Raw genomic sequence first — 16,176 nt, 5'->3', positions numbered from 1 at the left:
GTAAGGATCGTGTAGTTTATCATCAATATCAGTTTTTTATCAGCTATAGTTTAGAGGTGATTAAACTCAAATAGTGGTAAATATTATCAACTATCTCTCAGGGTTCTACGACAGTGTTCAAGGCAAGTTTTATGGGTATTGACATGTGTACAATTCATAGCGTTTTTCTCCATATTGACCCATTAGGTGTCTTGGACGAAGGCGATTAGCGAAGTTCCTTACTATAAATTTCTCACTTAAACCATTGAATAAAATTCAAAGCCTTGACCGGGAATCGAACCCAGTAATTACCACGATACATCTTAGATTTGCGGACCTCGCCTCTAACTCTAACCGCCAGGCAACCGTAGATTATTTTTTTTACAGTACAATTCAAATTTATTTTGGGGCAGTTATCAGAGAGAAGATGGAGTAGGCCTTTTAAACTTATATTTTTATGTAATTCACAGTTTATAGACAAATTGTATAATGTTTGTAAAAATTGAATATGTCGCAAATGTTCAAAGTTAGGAATTAATTTGTGAATTAGTTTTTTCGGAATAGTTATGAGAAACAGTTGTGAGTGTTCTCCACAAATTTATGCTTCAAGGACATAGAATAACTTTTTGTAAGCAAAAGAACAAATTGAGACGTCGTCACTTGATTTTTCAATTGAAATTGTGTCTATGTTAGACGAGAACTAATGTCTGAAATATACTTTTACTCATAATTAAGAGTAGAATTATAAAAATCATAGAATAGTGATTTCTGTATATATTTAATTCTTTCTCTAACAAAATCTGCAGGAATATTAGAGTAAGAAATTAACTTTGTTTTCTGTTGTTCTCAGAGTTGGAATGACAGGGCGAAAATATCAATGGTTAATAATGGGGACCTACAGCACTTCGTGGTGGTTAGATCCTGCACCATGTCCTAGTCACACACTGGCTCAAGCTCTAGATGGTGTTATCCTCACTGATCTACTGCCGTTGGCCACAAGCGGCGAAATTACCGTCTCTGGCATTGTAAGTAATCATTCACTCACACATATCTATATATGTAGTAGATCGCTTTAAAGTAGAACAAATTAGAATTGGGTAAAGGAGAAAAAAATTTAAAAAAGTAAAAGCTAGTAAAGGTAAAGTAATTCCCTTGTTTGTGGTTTATTATTTTTATTTCAAGATATTTTATTTTCATATTTTAACAAGAACTTATTTTGAATTCAGATAAAACAAGATTCTTTACTTTACAGAAGTGGCTGCAAAAAAAAAAACTAGATTTGTTAACGATTAATTATTACCATTACTTAAGGTAGGGATTTGCTCAGTGGTAAGATGCCGGCCCTTAGATTTTCTCTTCCAAGGGGCTTCTTACTGCTCAATTTCCGACGATAGACTGTGTTGCCTTTATTAGGAGAATGCTCTCCAGAAACCAGCAGTGCACGGAAAATAGCTTCGGTCGCCAATGACCTCAGATGTTGCTGCGGCTTAAATAAAACATTACTTAGTAGGGAATCTCCTAAACTAGATTGACCATTTATTTTGAAGATAGAAATTATGGAGTCAATTTCAGAGTTGACTAGACTAAATGAAGTTTGGGAATTGGCTTTCTTACTTTAAGTAGTTTCTTCAGATGTTAAGTTATTACATAGTATTAAAAGCAGCAATTTATTGCATAATTAATGTGAAACTAACCTAAACTTCAGACATTACACTGAAATTTAAAACAGGCCTGCCCAACTCAGACCGCTTTTATACACAAGTTTTGAAACTTCATCACTTTACGGTCTTTTATAAATCTAAACTCGGACGTTATGCTCACCCTGTATGAGTGGGGCCAGTAAGACCACTGAATAAGCAGTAAGTTTGCAGAAATAAAGTTCTGCGTATTTCTTTGGGGGAGCTGTGGTTCTTAAAGAATCCACAGAGAGCTCGAAGTATCATCCAATTTTAATACTTTATGTACTGGATAACACACATTTTTAGAGAACCTTCGTACTACAGAAGCTGGACACGCCTCTCACTCGGAGAGAAAGCAGACCTAAACGCTAAAACTTCTACTAATTAGGCGTACTTCATACTTCCAAAACAGCCAGTGATAGTTTTAATTGTATTTTTTGTTTTATTTTGAGAGACTGAAACTGCTTAAAAAATTATGTGTTCTCTTCTTAAAAAATGTTACTCTTGACTGGATGTAAAATGTTAATAGAAAGTTGTTCTTTATCACTAGTATGAACTTTGAAGACATTTTTGAGTCACGGTGAGAGCGCTTGATTCTATCTCTCTTTTCTTGGTTCTATCCAAGTTCACTCTATTTTATTGCCCATTTTGGAATTGTTTTGTAAAAATGTATTTTAATTTCTTTTCTTTTTTTGTAAGTAAATATTATTTTTATGACACTCTGCATTGTAATAATTAAATATGAAATGGTATTTCCTCTTGAGAATAAATAAGGATATGCCCTGGGGCGGCTCTGAAATTAATTGACTTATATCGATGAATGACAGAAATCTTGCAATATTCATGCCTGTTAACGACTATCCTGTGTGCTTATCGTATAAAATTAATAACGTTCTGTTGGAATTACATTACATTTTAATTGTGTTGATTCAAGTTGATTAGTTGGAATATTAATCTTCTAATTAGCTACAATCAATTTATACTGCATTTGCATTGTTCATTAGTTTTCAACTTTTATTCTTGTTCAGAAGATATGTTATTATAAAGTAAATTAACTTTGAGGATGAATTACCGAGGATGATACTGGTTGAGAACTGCATCAAACCTGCATTTGTTTGTACAAATCGGTTATCACCCTTTCGAGTTATTCAACCACACAGTACTCTGTCATTGCGCCTTCGGCTTGTGGCTCAAACTTTTTCTCTAGTAAAGTTTAAGGCTGTCTTGTCTTGAGTCGGCCTTGAAGGACTTCTCTGAGAAATAGAAGGGATAAACTGAAAAAAGATTTGACAGTTATATACAATACATTTTCAGTCTAAGTCCAACTTATCAATATTCAAACTCTAAATTAAAAAAATTGAGTATTTATAAGTAATAGCCCAAAAATTAATGAAATTAAGAATTATAATAAAATAATATCATTTGGGAAAAGAATTATCTGTAGGGAACAATTGCTTCTCAAACGAAGAAAAACTAAATTAATTTACGGTTAATAAATAATAAAATCCTCTGTTACATCCATATAAAAACTAATAATGTAATCCTCAAAAAAAGATCGACGAACACCTCAGATAAACTGTCTCAACATTCCTACTGCGGTACACGGAGGTGGAAAACGAAAAGTAGGTGAAATGAACATCTTTGGAGAAACTTCTCATTGACTTTTTACTCTACACTTCTATCCAATTCTCCTGTTTAACAGATTTCATTTAAAATGTGACTATAGTTATAGTTTTAAATGTCAGAAGTTTATGAAAGTATTTTAGATAAAATTTATTCTTTTTATAACTTACATTTTCCTTATTGTATGAATAGCAGCACTTTTTCAGCTGGAATTGTTTCAAGCAGTAATGAAACACTTGTCATTTTCACAATACTATTATTAGAAATGTCTCTTTAACTTTAGTATGGCTTTAATAATTGAATCGTTGGGTGTTGGTGAAGTGGTGACGCTTTAAGAGCGTGAATTTATAAAATGGGAGATGCTAGGAGTTTTTAAAAAAAATGTTAATATTAAAAGTATTTGCCCTGTCCCAGCATGTAATTGGTAATTATATTTTTTTAAAAACAAAATAATTTTTCTTGTCTCACCTGTAAAATTGCATTTTAGGACTTATCCAGTTTTATGCTAGGGTTTATGATTTTGTACTCATGGATCTTTTCTAACCAGATTTAATTATTTCACTCAAACTCAAAATTGATAGTCTCTTACGGTGCGCAATTTTAAAGCAATTCAAGTGGAACACGTTTTAAAAGACATCTAAAATGCAAAACATGTAGATTTTAATCAAAACAGTTTTGCTTAATTTAGAGAAAAATCTATAGAAATCAATTGTCTACATTTCAAGTAAAATACAAAATATTGATATCAAGTAATGTTAAATAACTAAGTATCTTTTAAAGTAATTTGTTTTCTTCTTAAGGAAAAGTTCGAAGTTGAGTTTTATAACAAGTTTGGCTAAGTTGGCTTTGTACTGTTTGAAGTTAGAAACCGTGTTAAAGGTAGGTTGATTGAACGTTCAATGTTGAGCAGGGAAGTTGGGTGGTTGGTTAGTCAGGCAGGTTGATCCCAAAAGTGAGATGTGCAGGTTGAATGCTAATGTGACCACTGCCGGCCTACCACCTCCTTTTGTCTTTATTCTCTTTCGGAAATACAATCCCTAAGATTTCAGTATGAACACCTTATTACGCTCGTATCACCAAAGGAGCTTTGAAGCTTTATATTAAAATTATTGACAATTTATTAACAACTTTTTACTTGATCTATGAAAAGAGAAAAATTATATGTTGGATCTTTTTGTTAACTTGTGATCAGATGTAAATTTTAACATACCGCGTATTGCGCTAAAACTTGATCTGGTGTACTTTAGGTTTTTTCAACTAAGTATTTAGTTGACGTTTTGCTCTATTTGCTTATGATATATATGTATATACAAGTGTGTTCGAGCTAAGGCAGATATGCAATGCTTCTTTGTTCAATTGAAAATAAGATGGCGATTAATGTAAAAAAATGTGACCTTAAATCTTCTTCACCAAAAATAAATCCCTTATCTATAATGACTGGTATCAATCTGCAAAAAGTAATTTCAATAAAAGACCTTGTTATGCCCTTCAACTCTAACAAAACTTTCAATAATCACATCAGAACCATAGTTTGAAAGGCTGGTCAGATTCTTCGTTTCATCGACTGAATTACAATTAAATTTGTTTTTGTTATTTTAAGGAAATTAACTCTTTTTCTTTAATTGTGCTGTATGAATTGATAGACTTCTTCAGAAATATGGGCCGTTGCATGTTGAAAATCGTCATTATTGTAACAGTTCTTTATCTTCAAGCGCCACAAATTCCGACACCATAAAGTTGTCTTGCCTGTAATTGACTTTAACAGTACACAAGCACAAGATCATATTTGAAAGGAAATAGTATTTATATACATAATATAGATGAGGGGTGTATTTAACACAGTAATTACGGGCAGGACTTCATATCAAGTACTGCATTAAAACTGTCCGGTAGGACAGTTGTATAAGGGTTGATCGTCAAAAACTGCACGAAAAAGCGTAACGTTGAAAAACACCCAACTTTGACAATTTTTTTCTCTTTTTCTATAAAAGATAAAATTCCCAAATTTTCTTTAAATTATAGGGCAAACCCACCTTTATGACTGTAATTTTTTTGCAACCACCCAGACCTAATAGATTTCGAGAAAAAAGTTGCCGAAAATGAGCAAAAACGGCATTTTCAGAAATTGTTGTTGTTCTTGTTCTTCTTGTTGTTGTTGTTGTTACCTTTTTTGTAAACTACGTAGCGCCTAAACGCGTGAACCGATTTTCATGAATGAGGTGTCATTCGATTCGGAATGTTATGTAGATGTGCCTTTTGGGGGTCTCGACGCTGTACACCGAATGGGAGAGGTGTTAGCCCCCTTTATGTAAGGCCCCCTTCAAAATTATTATTACTAATTACTCTGTAAATCTTAGCCCGATTTTGATAAAATTTGGTAGGATGATGGGGTTAGGGCTTCCCTACGTAACATTAAAGCGACGATCTGCTCTTACACTAGTTAAGGGGAAGTATAGCAATCGTTTCAAATTATCGACAAGTGAACCGATTTTCATGAATGAAGTGTCATTCGAATCGAAATTTTGTACAGATTTGCACTTTAAAAGTCTCGACGCTATGCCTCATATGGAGGGGAGTTTGCCCCACCCAAGTAAGGCCGTTTCTAAAACTATTATTACCAATATTTCTATAACGCTTTGTCCGATTTTGATAAAATTTAGCACGAAGAAGTGATTAAAGCTACTCTATATGGCTGTGAAGTGCCATCATGCTCTTACACCTACTAAGAGGAAGTACTGCAATCGTTAAAATTATCAATGGGTGAACCTATTTACATTAAGTAATGAATTATCGTTCGATTCAAAATCTTTGCCTCTTTGCCTTTTAGGGAGAAGTACTGTAATCGCAGTTTATTTTTCTTGCTCCTCTTAAAAGGAAGGTCTGAAATCGCAGTTTAAATTTGCTTTTTACGTACAAATACCTTCCTATTTTATATAAAAAGGCTTTCTCAAAAAAATTGTTATTGAGGATGGTTTGGGGACCGCAACTATAATCATTCTTTAAAAAGATCTCTCCAGTGGTAGTTACGGTTCCTACTTAACACCTTATCAGGTTATAATGTTAGAATTGCTTATTCCAAATTTAAAAAAAAACAGTAAAGCAGATATGTAACTTAGCAAAATAGACAAAAATGAAAATCTATCCAAAAGGTACAAAAATCTCCTTAACAAAAACTTACAGTTTAAAATGTTAAGTATAAGGGTTGATTAAACGCCAAAAGGTACACAAATCAGCAAGTACCCAACATTTCATTCAAGCTTAGTTGATATAATTTAAGTAATTTTGCTGCATTAACTTTTCCTTCACATTTTTTAGAATTTATTAGATGTCACAGACCCTTATGCTGGCCATTTTCATCTACAAAATATTTGTTCAAGTAGCACTGTAGATTGACTTTAATATCTATTAATCTATAATAATCAAACTATTAATTACAGGTTAAAAAGAAAACGTTATAAAAAATTAAAAAAATTACGAGGCTACAAAATTCAAAAACTTTTTTAAAAAAATGCTTACACCAACATACATCAATGATTTCGATTATTTTATTTTTAATAAAAATCGTCTGTTTAAGTTCATTCTTCGATTAAAGTAATTGTTATTTTATGTAGTAGTCAAACGTTTATAATAATAGGTAATAATTATCTGGCTTTATCGCAAATAATATAGTTTTCTTCAATCACACTCTCAATGTAGCTGTTCTTCTCACAATGTTAAATATATGTTATGTAATATAAAATAAATGAGATATGCATACGTTTAGGACATCTAATTATTCCAGTATTTTACTATAAGTAAAATTAGGGGGTCTAAATTAAATTACAATTGAGAAATGAATCATTATTGTTGAATAATCTACTTGTTATTAACTGTGTGTTATTTGTGCTCACGAATATTTCGGTAAAACGAATTCAACACTGAAATATTCTTTTAAATCCGTGATTTAAATTTAAATAGTAGCCGACTCTAACTTTGTCTTTTTCTACTTTTGCATATATATGTGACATCTCAGAATAAAAAGCAAATTAAAGCTAAATCCGAAGAATAATTCGGAATAGAGTTAAAATAAAGTACCTATTTAAAAACGGATATAATATACATTTTATCATAATTATAACAAAATAATATTATGAACGAACTGGCCAGCATAAGGGTCTGTGACATCTAATAAATTCTAAAAAATGTGAAGGAAAAGTTAATGCAGCAAAATTACTTAAATTATATCAACTAAGCTTGAATGAAATGTTGGGTACTTGCTGATTTGTGTACCTTTTGGCGTTTAATCAACCCTTATACTTAACATTTTAAACTGTAAGTTTTTGTTAAGGAGATTAACTAATAAGTTTGTATTTGTTGGCAACACATAATGTGTTTCAGCCTTGTCCACAATACTTAATTTGGCAGTTCTACGCTAACACCGCCTGAAATACTAGGTACTAGTTTCTAGATGCCTAAAGCGTGTAACTACAAGGCACGTAGGACTAAATCAGTTCTGCTGCCATTAGACGACTAGCCTGATATTAGCTAAAACAAGCACAATAATTAATTTCATAATGTATTCCAAAAGCAAAACATATTTTAAGGGCCTTACAAGTAAAATGAAAAATGGCAAATTTCTTTCACAGACAGCAGATGAGTATAAGGAAGAATATGATTCTAGAAGAGGTAATGAATACTCAAGATTTCATGGATACACATACGATGGAGTTTGGGCAGTCGCTTTAGCAATACAACATGTTGCACACAAGATACGCCACTATCGCAAAAACGAAACAGTTATTGACTTCCAATATCGGGATCCATTGTGGGAGCAGCTGTTCTTGGAAGCACTTCGCAATACAAGTTTCGAAGGAGTTACGGTAAGTTTGTAACTAGTTTTAAAATTATAAGTCAATTTTGGCTTTATAATAGTGAGCCTAAAAGTTGGCTGTGAATTAAAAAAGAATTTTCTAAATGACTTCTTTTTCACCTGGCATTTTCCGAGAATTGTGTTCGGTGCTATCTACTTATTTTTGATTATTAACTCCAATTCTTTTAAGTCCTCAATAATTTTATGTATAATTTTTTCTTGATGATTTTATCTTCAATTATACACTCGGTATCTAATTTTTTGTTATATACTATTTATTTATGATAAAATTTACTGAATGTTTCGATTATAGTAGCCAACAATCATGGCACTACGTTGACCACATATTTGTTGAAATAATTTTTATTAGTTTTATAAATTTTGCGAGATTTGACAGCTCTAAATACACAAAGGGCTTCTGAAGTACAAGTTCTAGTTCCGAACTTTTGTTATTCGTCCTTAAAAGTTTAATGACAACATTATCAATACCAATTCCCTTCCTACCGTCTCCTTTATAAAACATTTGTGTTTTATATCTTGATTCTTTCTGGCAAAATTGCTTATCTAATATTTTATAAATCCGTTCAGCCAAAAGTTCAAGACTTTAACTGCATCCTTACTTTAAGAATTTCATATTTAAATCGCCAGAGCCAGGGATTTAAATTTTTGGCTACATGTACTTTTTGCTTCCCCTTGGATTGTTCTCAGTTACTGCCATTATAGGATAAGTATGTCAACAAAAAACTGAGTTCTACCTTTATTCAATAAATCATAAACATATTGGTATCTCCAAATTAATACCACATTTACATTATTTTAGCAGTTTCTGAAGTCCTTCAACAAATTCCACGTCTTTGAACTTAAAAACATGTACTCTCTGGGAAGAGAAAATGTTTTTCTTCTCTTTTATTGTCATCGCACACATTTTACTTACTTTCCTTACTTCACCCAATACAACTACGAAATAAGATTGAGAACTCAGTTACAGGTGTTTTTATTTTGTTTACAGGGGCCTGTCAGGTTTTATGGCAATGAAAGAAATGGAAGCATTTTGCTCAAACAGTTTCAGAGTAAGACTTAAATAACTAACTGGCATTATTCTTAAGAATATTTCTTTTCTTTCTCTAAAAAAAGTTTATTACTGTTTATATATTACTTACCTTAGTTTTAGACATTTATTTATTTTATTAAAATTATGTATCAAATTGTTGGCTTTTGTTTTTGTAGATGGTACAGAAATAAAAGTTGGTGAATTTAACGGAGTAACGCATGAATTAGATCTGAGTCGAGGTCAAGGAATCAGATGGGCTACTGGACGAGGACCTCCCAAGGACAGAACTCATCAAATATTTGAACATTCTCATGTCAACGTAGCCATTTACTCTTCTCTGGCTGTGGTAGCATCTCTTGGCATCATATTAGCTACTGTGTTTTTAGCAATTAACATCAAATATAGAAACCAAAGGTATTCAATTCCATATTTACAGAACTATGAGGGACTTTTTTCTATTTTTTTTTTTTTTTTTATGTTTATGTATTTTTAGTTATTTATTTTATCGAACTGGCTTACGAGTCCATAGCGCTACTTCTGAGCTAATCTCTCCCTCTACTATAATAATGTTATTTTATTCTCACCTCTTTCATTTTACTGGAAGAATGTGAATTAATATTTATTAACGTTATTATTTCCAGATATATAAAAATGTCTAGTCCTTACTTGAACAATCTGATAATAATCGGAAGCATGCTGACGTACAGCAGCGTAATATTTCTAGGATTGGATTCAAGATTGACTAGCGTACAAGCTTTCCCGTACATATGTACTGCTAGAGCGTGGTTACTTATGGCTGGATTTTCTCTCGCATTTGGAGCCATGTTCTCTAAGACATGGAGAGTGCATTCCATCTTTACAGATGTAAAACTAAATAAGAAGGTAATAGTACTTTTATCAGTATCTACTTTAATATGTATTCAATAAATAGTGCCCTTTTTGTTTTACTTTTTCGCCTTCTTTCATTCTTTCGGCCATAAATTTTGCGTCCTTTTTATTGTCCAACTTATAGTAGCCCTGTTCCTTGGATTCAAAAGATTTTTATCTTTATTGACTGTTTTGGTTCATCCTGTACTTGCAAAGTTGTCTGATGCCTGTAAATGTGAAATCATTAGTGTGATTCTCTTTCAAGACTGTATGAACTAAAAGTCTAATCCCATTTCTTCTGGCATCTTCTTCTTTAAAAACTGTTTTTGAATTTTAATATTCTAACAATATTTAATTCTCTTTTTTTTTTTATATTAAAGGTAATAAAGGACTATCAACTTTATATGGTAGTAGGCGTTCTGCTTGTAATAGATCTGGGCATTATGACTACTTGGCAGGTTGCCGATCCATTTTTCAGATCTACTAAACTTATGGAATCATATGTGAGTTTGCTTGTTCTTCATGATTATTATAGTAGAACTTAACTATAGTAGGCAGCTTAACCATGCAAAATCCTTTTTTTTTTTAATAACAAATGCGTTTCATTGTGCATGAAGATATAAGTATATTGTTTTCCAAATTTAAAGGAATTTTCAGAATATTATAAAACAAAATGACGTGATATTGGTTCGACTGATAGATAGTGAATTTAGATTAATCCACTCATTTATTAGTTTTCGGGAATTACATAAAATAGGTTCTGGTGGCATTTTATTATTTATGAAAACTTTCGATCCTTTATTTAATACTGAGAAATTAGTACTGTTTTGAAAGAAGCAAGAAGTTAGCTCTTTTTACTAGACATTATGGTGACTTTCGATAGACAAGCCCTGCTTGTCCCTGACATTTCAAATTAAAATGTATGAATTTTAAAATGTTAATATTACATACTAAAGCCATCATAGCCGAAAATTTTCTTTAGCTCTTACACTGGATTACGTCTAGCCAAGGCCTGTTACTAAGCCCCTAACTCTTTGTCTTATTTTTTAATTATATGCTGCAGTTCAAATTGCAGCGAGAGACTGCTTACAAATAATTTGGGTGATTATTGTTAAGCACAGATGTTAAAATTTAGCACATCAGTTTTATGAAAATTGAGAAGTGGTTATTAAACGGTTAAAAAATAGAGTGATAAATAACCAATATCTTGATATCTTTGTTATCTCCAACTGGAGAAAAATTTGGATAAAAATGCTCGCTAGGAAAATTTGCTCTGAAGCAGTAAGGAATAAGTTTTCGAATAGAAATGTTCTTATTTCAAATAACTTGAAATTTTGAATGCGGAGTCCCATGCCATTGTGTTACCCATGCCATAGTTTAGAGTTATAAAATAAACGAACATTTGGAACAATTTAGAAGATATATTATAACAAACTTTTCAAGCAACTGAGAGAAACCCAAATAACATTTAAGATAACGAAATAGATTTCAGCACTATAAATAAATTATACTTTAAACTGACGTTTTAACCACCTACTGAAGTGTTGATCCCACCTCTTTCTTATATTTCATACTCATTAAGGAAGAAGTGAAAGAGACGACATTAGTGGACGGATTAAACTGACTAACCGTTTTTCAATTAGTCCTAATTGAAAAATTATTTATATTAATGATGTTCAATATGATTATCTTTAGCTTTAGTAAATTATGAATGAAATTTATTAAAATGAAAAATCTTTGTTTCACTCTTTATATACAACTATATCTTAATGATGTCATTAATTTTTATTTATATAAAGATATAGATTTTAACTCTATGAGATGGTTGTTTAAAAAGAGATTCGAGCATCTCTTTTGACTTAAGACAAAAAACTGAAGAGGTTTTATCGTAATGTGATAGTCAGAGCAGCTACTGCCCACTAGGAGAGACACGCCCAGCCACCTAGGGTCGGTCTGGTTTTTATTGAATTCAGAGTTCAGATTCTTCATATCTTTCATTGCCTTGAAGTTTGCATTGATTCAAATTTGTAAATTTTGTTACCTTATTTCTAAAATAAGCACTATTTTTGTTCTTAGCTATCTTTGTATCTGTCAATCTAATGTTAACTTCTAAAATATAATAACCATAAAATACAATTTGGTAAAATAATAAAATTCTTATGAAGAAGTTAATGTTTTTTGCGAATGGTGTAAATAAATTTGTCCAACACTTACTTAAGACACACAATCAAAAAAAAATTATAAAATAGCCTTGTTTACGTGAACTGATGTGAATCTGATCTTGGTTCATATAAACGTTTTGTCACAAGTGAAGCCCTGTATATTTTTTTAAAACTAGATTGGGTAGAAGTAGTTTAACATCTAGTTCGTTTTTATTATTTTAAATATTTACACAGAATAATTCAGAAATTTTGTGAAATGAGTCGTACTGATTCAAACCTCCAGATCTTGGGAAGAAGAATAAAAACAAATTGGAGATTTTCGTTAGGTGGAAAAATTATTTCTCCAGAATTTTTTTTTTTTTTGCTATAGAAACTACATTGTTATATAAAGGGTAGTGATTTTGAAATTTTAAAGAGAACATACTAAAATTTTGTAGATAAAAAATATTCATCAATTTGTCTTTCAATTGAGTGCATCTAATTATTGTTTCTAATGGGTCTATAAAATTTAGAGGGTCATTCGTCAATCATTTAATTAGTTTGAATTATAATCTTATATAATAAAATAGTTCTGACATGCTTTTTTCTTCGCCTGTAAGTTATTTATTTTTACCTGAAAATTGGTAATTTCTAATGAGAACTTTTTGTTTGCAGCCACATCCTCATAGTGAAGATATTATAATTTATCCAGAGAATGAGTACTGCAAAAGCAACTATATGAACATATTTGTAGGCATAATATACGCGTACAAAGGTTTATTAATGGTTAATATTAATGTTATTTATTTTTTTACATAACGTAGATTTAAACTATAAAAAAACCTCAGTTTTACTGTTTGAAACGTTTATTTATGTATTTCATTTTATATATATATCTTACTTTGCCCCCATTATCGACCGAAATGAAGATAAAACAAATAAGATTTTATGTTACAGATATTCGGAGCGTTTCTTGCATGGGAGACCCGTCATGTAAGCATACCGGCATTAAATGACTCTAAGTATGTTGGGATGAGTGTATATAATGTTGTACTGATGTGCGTTATGGGAGCTGCAGTATCGTTTGTGCTATCTGATGAGCAGAATGCTGCCTTTGTATTGATCTCTGTTTTTATTCTCTTTTGTGCTACAATCACATTATGCCTAGTTTTTGTTCCAAAGGTAAAGATTTTTCATTCAGGTTTTTTTGCTTCGTCCTCAAAATTCTATGTTTATTTGTATCACCCTTATACAACTGCCCTACTCGTCAGTCCTAATTAATCTAATTGCCAAATTTTTCAGGCTTGCATTAAGTCAAACAAGCGATCAGGTGTCGTGTACAGAGGCGAATATACATATTTAAATAAATAAAATAAAATAAATACATACATAATTTTCATATTTACAAATTAAATAAATTTCAAGATGCTGACCGGTATTAGAACCCAGTATCGTAATGCATCATTACAAATTTACAATGAGATAATTATACATAATTTGGCTCTTAAGTGAACAGATCTAATCACTCATTCTAAAGTAGGTCAGTTCCGCAGTTTTAGTCTGAACTATGATCTTTTGAGCAGATAAAAGAAGTTCACACCTTTTTAATTTCATCTATTATATTTAATTTTCAAATCTGATATCTATTTTTTACTTCTCAGTCAGTTCAATGTAATTCAAAAGGTATATTCAATTACCCAAAATTTTTATTGAGGGTAGATTCGTTTGAGGAGGAATAGATTACTTTTCATTTTCCACTTGAAAACTATTCATTTTATTTATTATAAAGTACAATCACTGTGGGAAAGGATTAACTCAGTGGTCACTGCACTAAATATCCTACTTCATTTTTTCACTTCCTTAATTAAGTAATAATTATGCCATTACATTACACTTACAACTCTGCCGGGAATTCGGACAAAGGCGTAATGAGACGGCTTACCGCCTGACCGAGGGAGGTTTCTATTCTTTCTGCGGTGCTCTCAAAAGACTTTATTTAGGACAAAGCCAAATGTCGCATAGTGCAGCCAACAAAAGCCCGGCCGCAGAAATGATGGTGGGTGGATATTACTCCAACAACTTTGAACGTCTGGAAGACCAGTCAATCGGACGTTCGTGGCATTTTGATAGGATATTGCAGTCCAAGTAAACACATGCATCGAATAGGGCTATCAACTTTAAGCCTGTGAAGGTACCTTAGAAAGAAAAGGAAATGGTACCTCAGGTTATAAAGATCTATTTCCTGCCAGTGTGAAGGGCGTGTATGAAGAGTATGAAAGTTCTGCTTTTGGTAGAAGAAAAACTCAAGCTTTCAAACTCAATCTAAGAATCCATTTGCAAACTTTTGTCTAATAATATAGAGCTGTAGTGGTGCTCCAATTTGAGAGCAAACTCCATATCATGGCTAAGCCATATGGCGACTTAGGTAGGTATACTTAGACATATCGGACCCTTCGGTAAAAGCTCCGGTGTAGGTGACCTCTGATGAGGGCGTGCCTTAAATTTAAAATATTATTAGTATATGAGCCTTGTAATGTCATAACAACAACCCTTAATTTCACCGGCTTCCTTATTTTTCTGTCACTGAATTACCCTATTGAGCAGCATGCAAACCTTTACTAGTAATCAATTCCGTCAGCTTTCAACGTCTGAGAGTATAGTGAGGATTCAGTTTCCACTGGTGTACAGCATTGTACACCCCTCTGCAGTTGTATATTTTTTCGAACTATTAATTTGCAAGGATTCAAAACACAGAGTTTTGACACAAGGACTTTGCTAATGGTCATTAGCTCTCTGTACTTCATATATATGTCCGAAGTGCCATCCTTGTAGAAAAGAGCAAATTTTTGAAGCCCTCTGTCTGTTCTTTTTAATTATGATCCGATCTTGAAAGTAGGGATTATCTCCCTTATCAGACTTAACAAAAACTTACAGTTTTAAAAGTTAAGTATAAGGGTTGATTAAACGCCAAAAGGTACACAAATCAGCAGTTCCCAACATTTCATTAATACTTCATTGATATAATTTAAGTAATTTTACTGCATTAACTTTTCCTTCACATTTTTTAGAATTTATTAGATGTCACAGACCCTTATGCTGGCCATTTTCGTCTACAAAATATTTACTCAAGTAGCACACCATTTAACTTAGATTGACTGTAATATCTATTTATCTATAATAATCAAACTATTAATCACAGGTGAAAAAGAAAACGTTATAAAAAATATAAAAAAAATAAGAGGCTAAAAAATTCATAAACTTTTTTTACATCAATGATTTTATGCATTTATTTTTATTTTTAAATAAAAATCATTGGTTTAAGTTCATTCTTCGATTAAAGTAATTGTTATTTTATGTTGTAGTCAAACGTTTGTAATAATAAGTAATAAATAATCTGGCTTTATCGCAAATAATATAGTTTTCTTCAATTACATTCTCAATCTAGGTGTTCTTCCCACAATGTTATATATATGTAATATAAAATAAAGAAAATAAAGATATGCATATTTTTAGGACAGCTAATTATTCCAGTATTTTACCATAAGTAAAATTAGGGGGACTAAATTAAATTACAATTGAGAAATGAGTAAATATTGTTGAATAATCTACTTGTTATTAAATGTATGTTATTTGTGCTCACGAATATTTCGGTAAGACGAATTTAAGACTGAAATATTGTTTTGAATCCTCCGTGATTGAAATTTAAAAAGTGGCCGACTCTAACTTTGTTTTTTTCTACTTTAACATGCATGTATATGTGACTACTCAGAATAATTCATCACTCATTTTATCATAATTATAATAAAAAAATATTATGAATGAACTGGCCAGCATAAGGGTCTGTGACATCTAATAAATTCTAAAAAATGTGAAGGAAAAGTTAATGCAGTAAAATTACTTAAATTATATCAATGAAGTATTAATGAAATGTTGGGAACTGCTGATTTGTGTACCTTTTGGCGTTTAATCAACCCTTATACTTAACTT

The 16,176-nt window shown here is 31.5% G+C and overlaps 1 protein-coding gene across 2 annotated transcripts in view; it reads left to right on the top strand.

Annotated features, from left to right (window-relative positions):
* The window catches only part of GABA-B-R2 (gamma-aminobutyric acid type B receptor subunit 2), an 802,816-nt gene that overhangs the window by 777,480 nt on the left and 9,160 nt on the right, over positions 1–16,176 (top strand). For both annotated transcript variants that reach the window (XM_074121125.1, XM_074121124.1), the window contains exons 6-13: positions 830–1,004; positions 7,907–8,140; positions 9,140–9,200; positions 9,358–9,595; positions 9,823–10,063; positions 10,429–10,551; positions 12,865–12,975; positions 13,147–13,371. In XM_074121125.1, the coding sequence (XP_073977226.1) occupies positions 830–1,004; positions 7,907–8,140; positions 9,140–9,200; positions 9,358–9,595; positions 9,823–10,063; positions 10,429–10,551; positions 12,865–12,975; positions 13,147–13,371 (1,408 nt within the window). The remainder of the gene's footprint in view (positions 1–829; positions 1,005–7,906; positions 8,141–9,139; positions 9,201–9,357; positions 9,596–9,822; positions 10,064–10,428; positions 10,552–12,864; positions 12,976–13,146; positions 13,372–16,176) is intronic.

Source organism: Rhodnius prolixus, unplaced genomic scaffold (genome assembly GCF_049639745.1).
Source record: "Rhodnius prolixus isolate KJV_2025 unplaced genomic scaffold, Rpr scaffold_2, whole genome shotgun sequence".
NCBI classification, from domain to species: domain Eukaryota; kingdom Metazoa; phylum Arthropoda; class Insecta; order Hemiptera; family Reduviidae; genus Rhodnius; species Rhodnius prolixus.
Note: the sequence above shows the minus strand (reverse complement) of the source record. Positions and strands in the feature narration are given on the sequence as shown.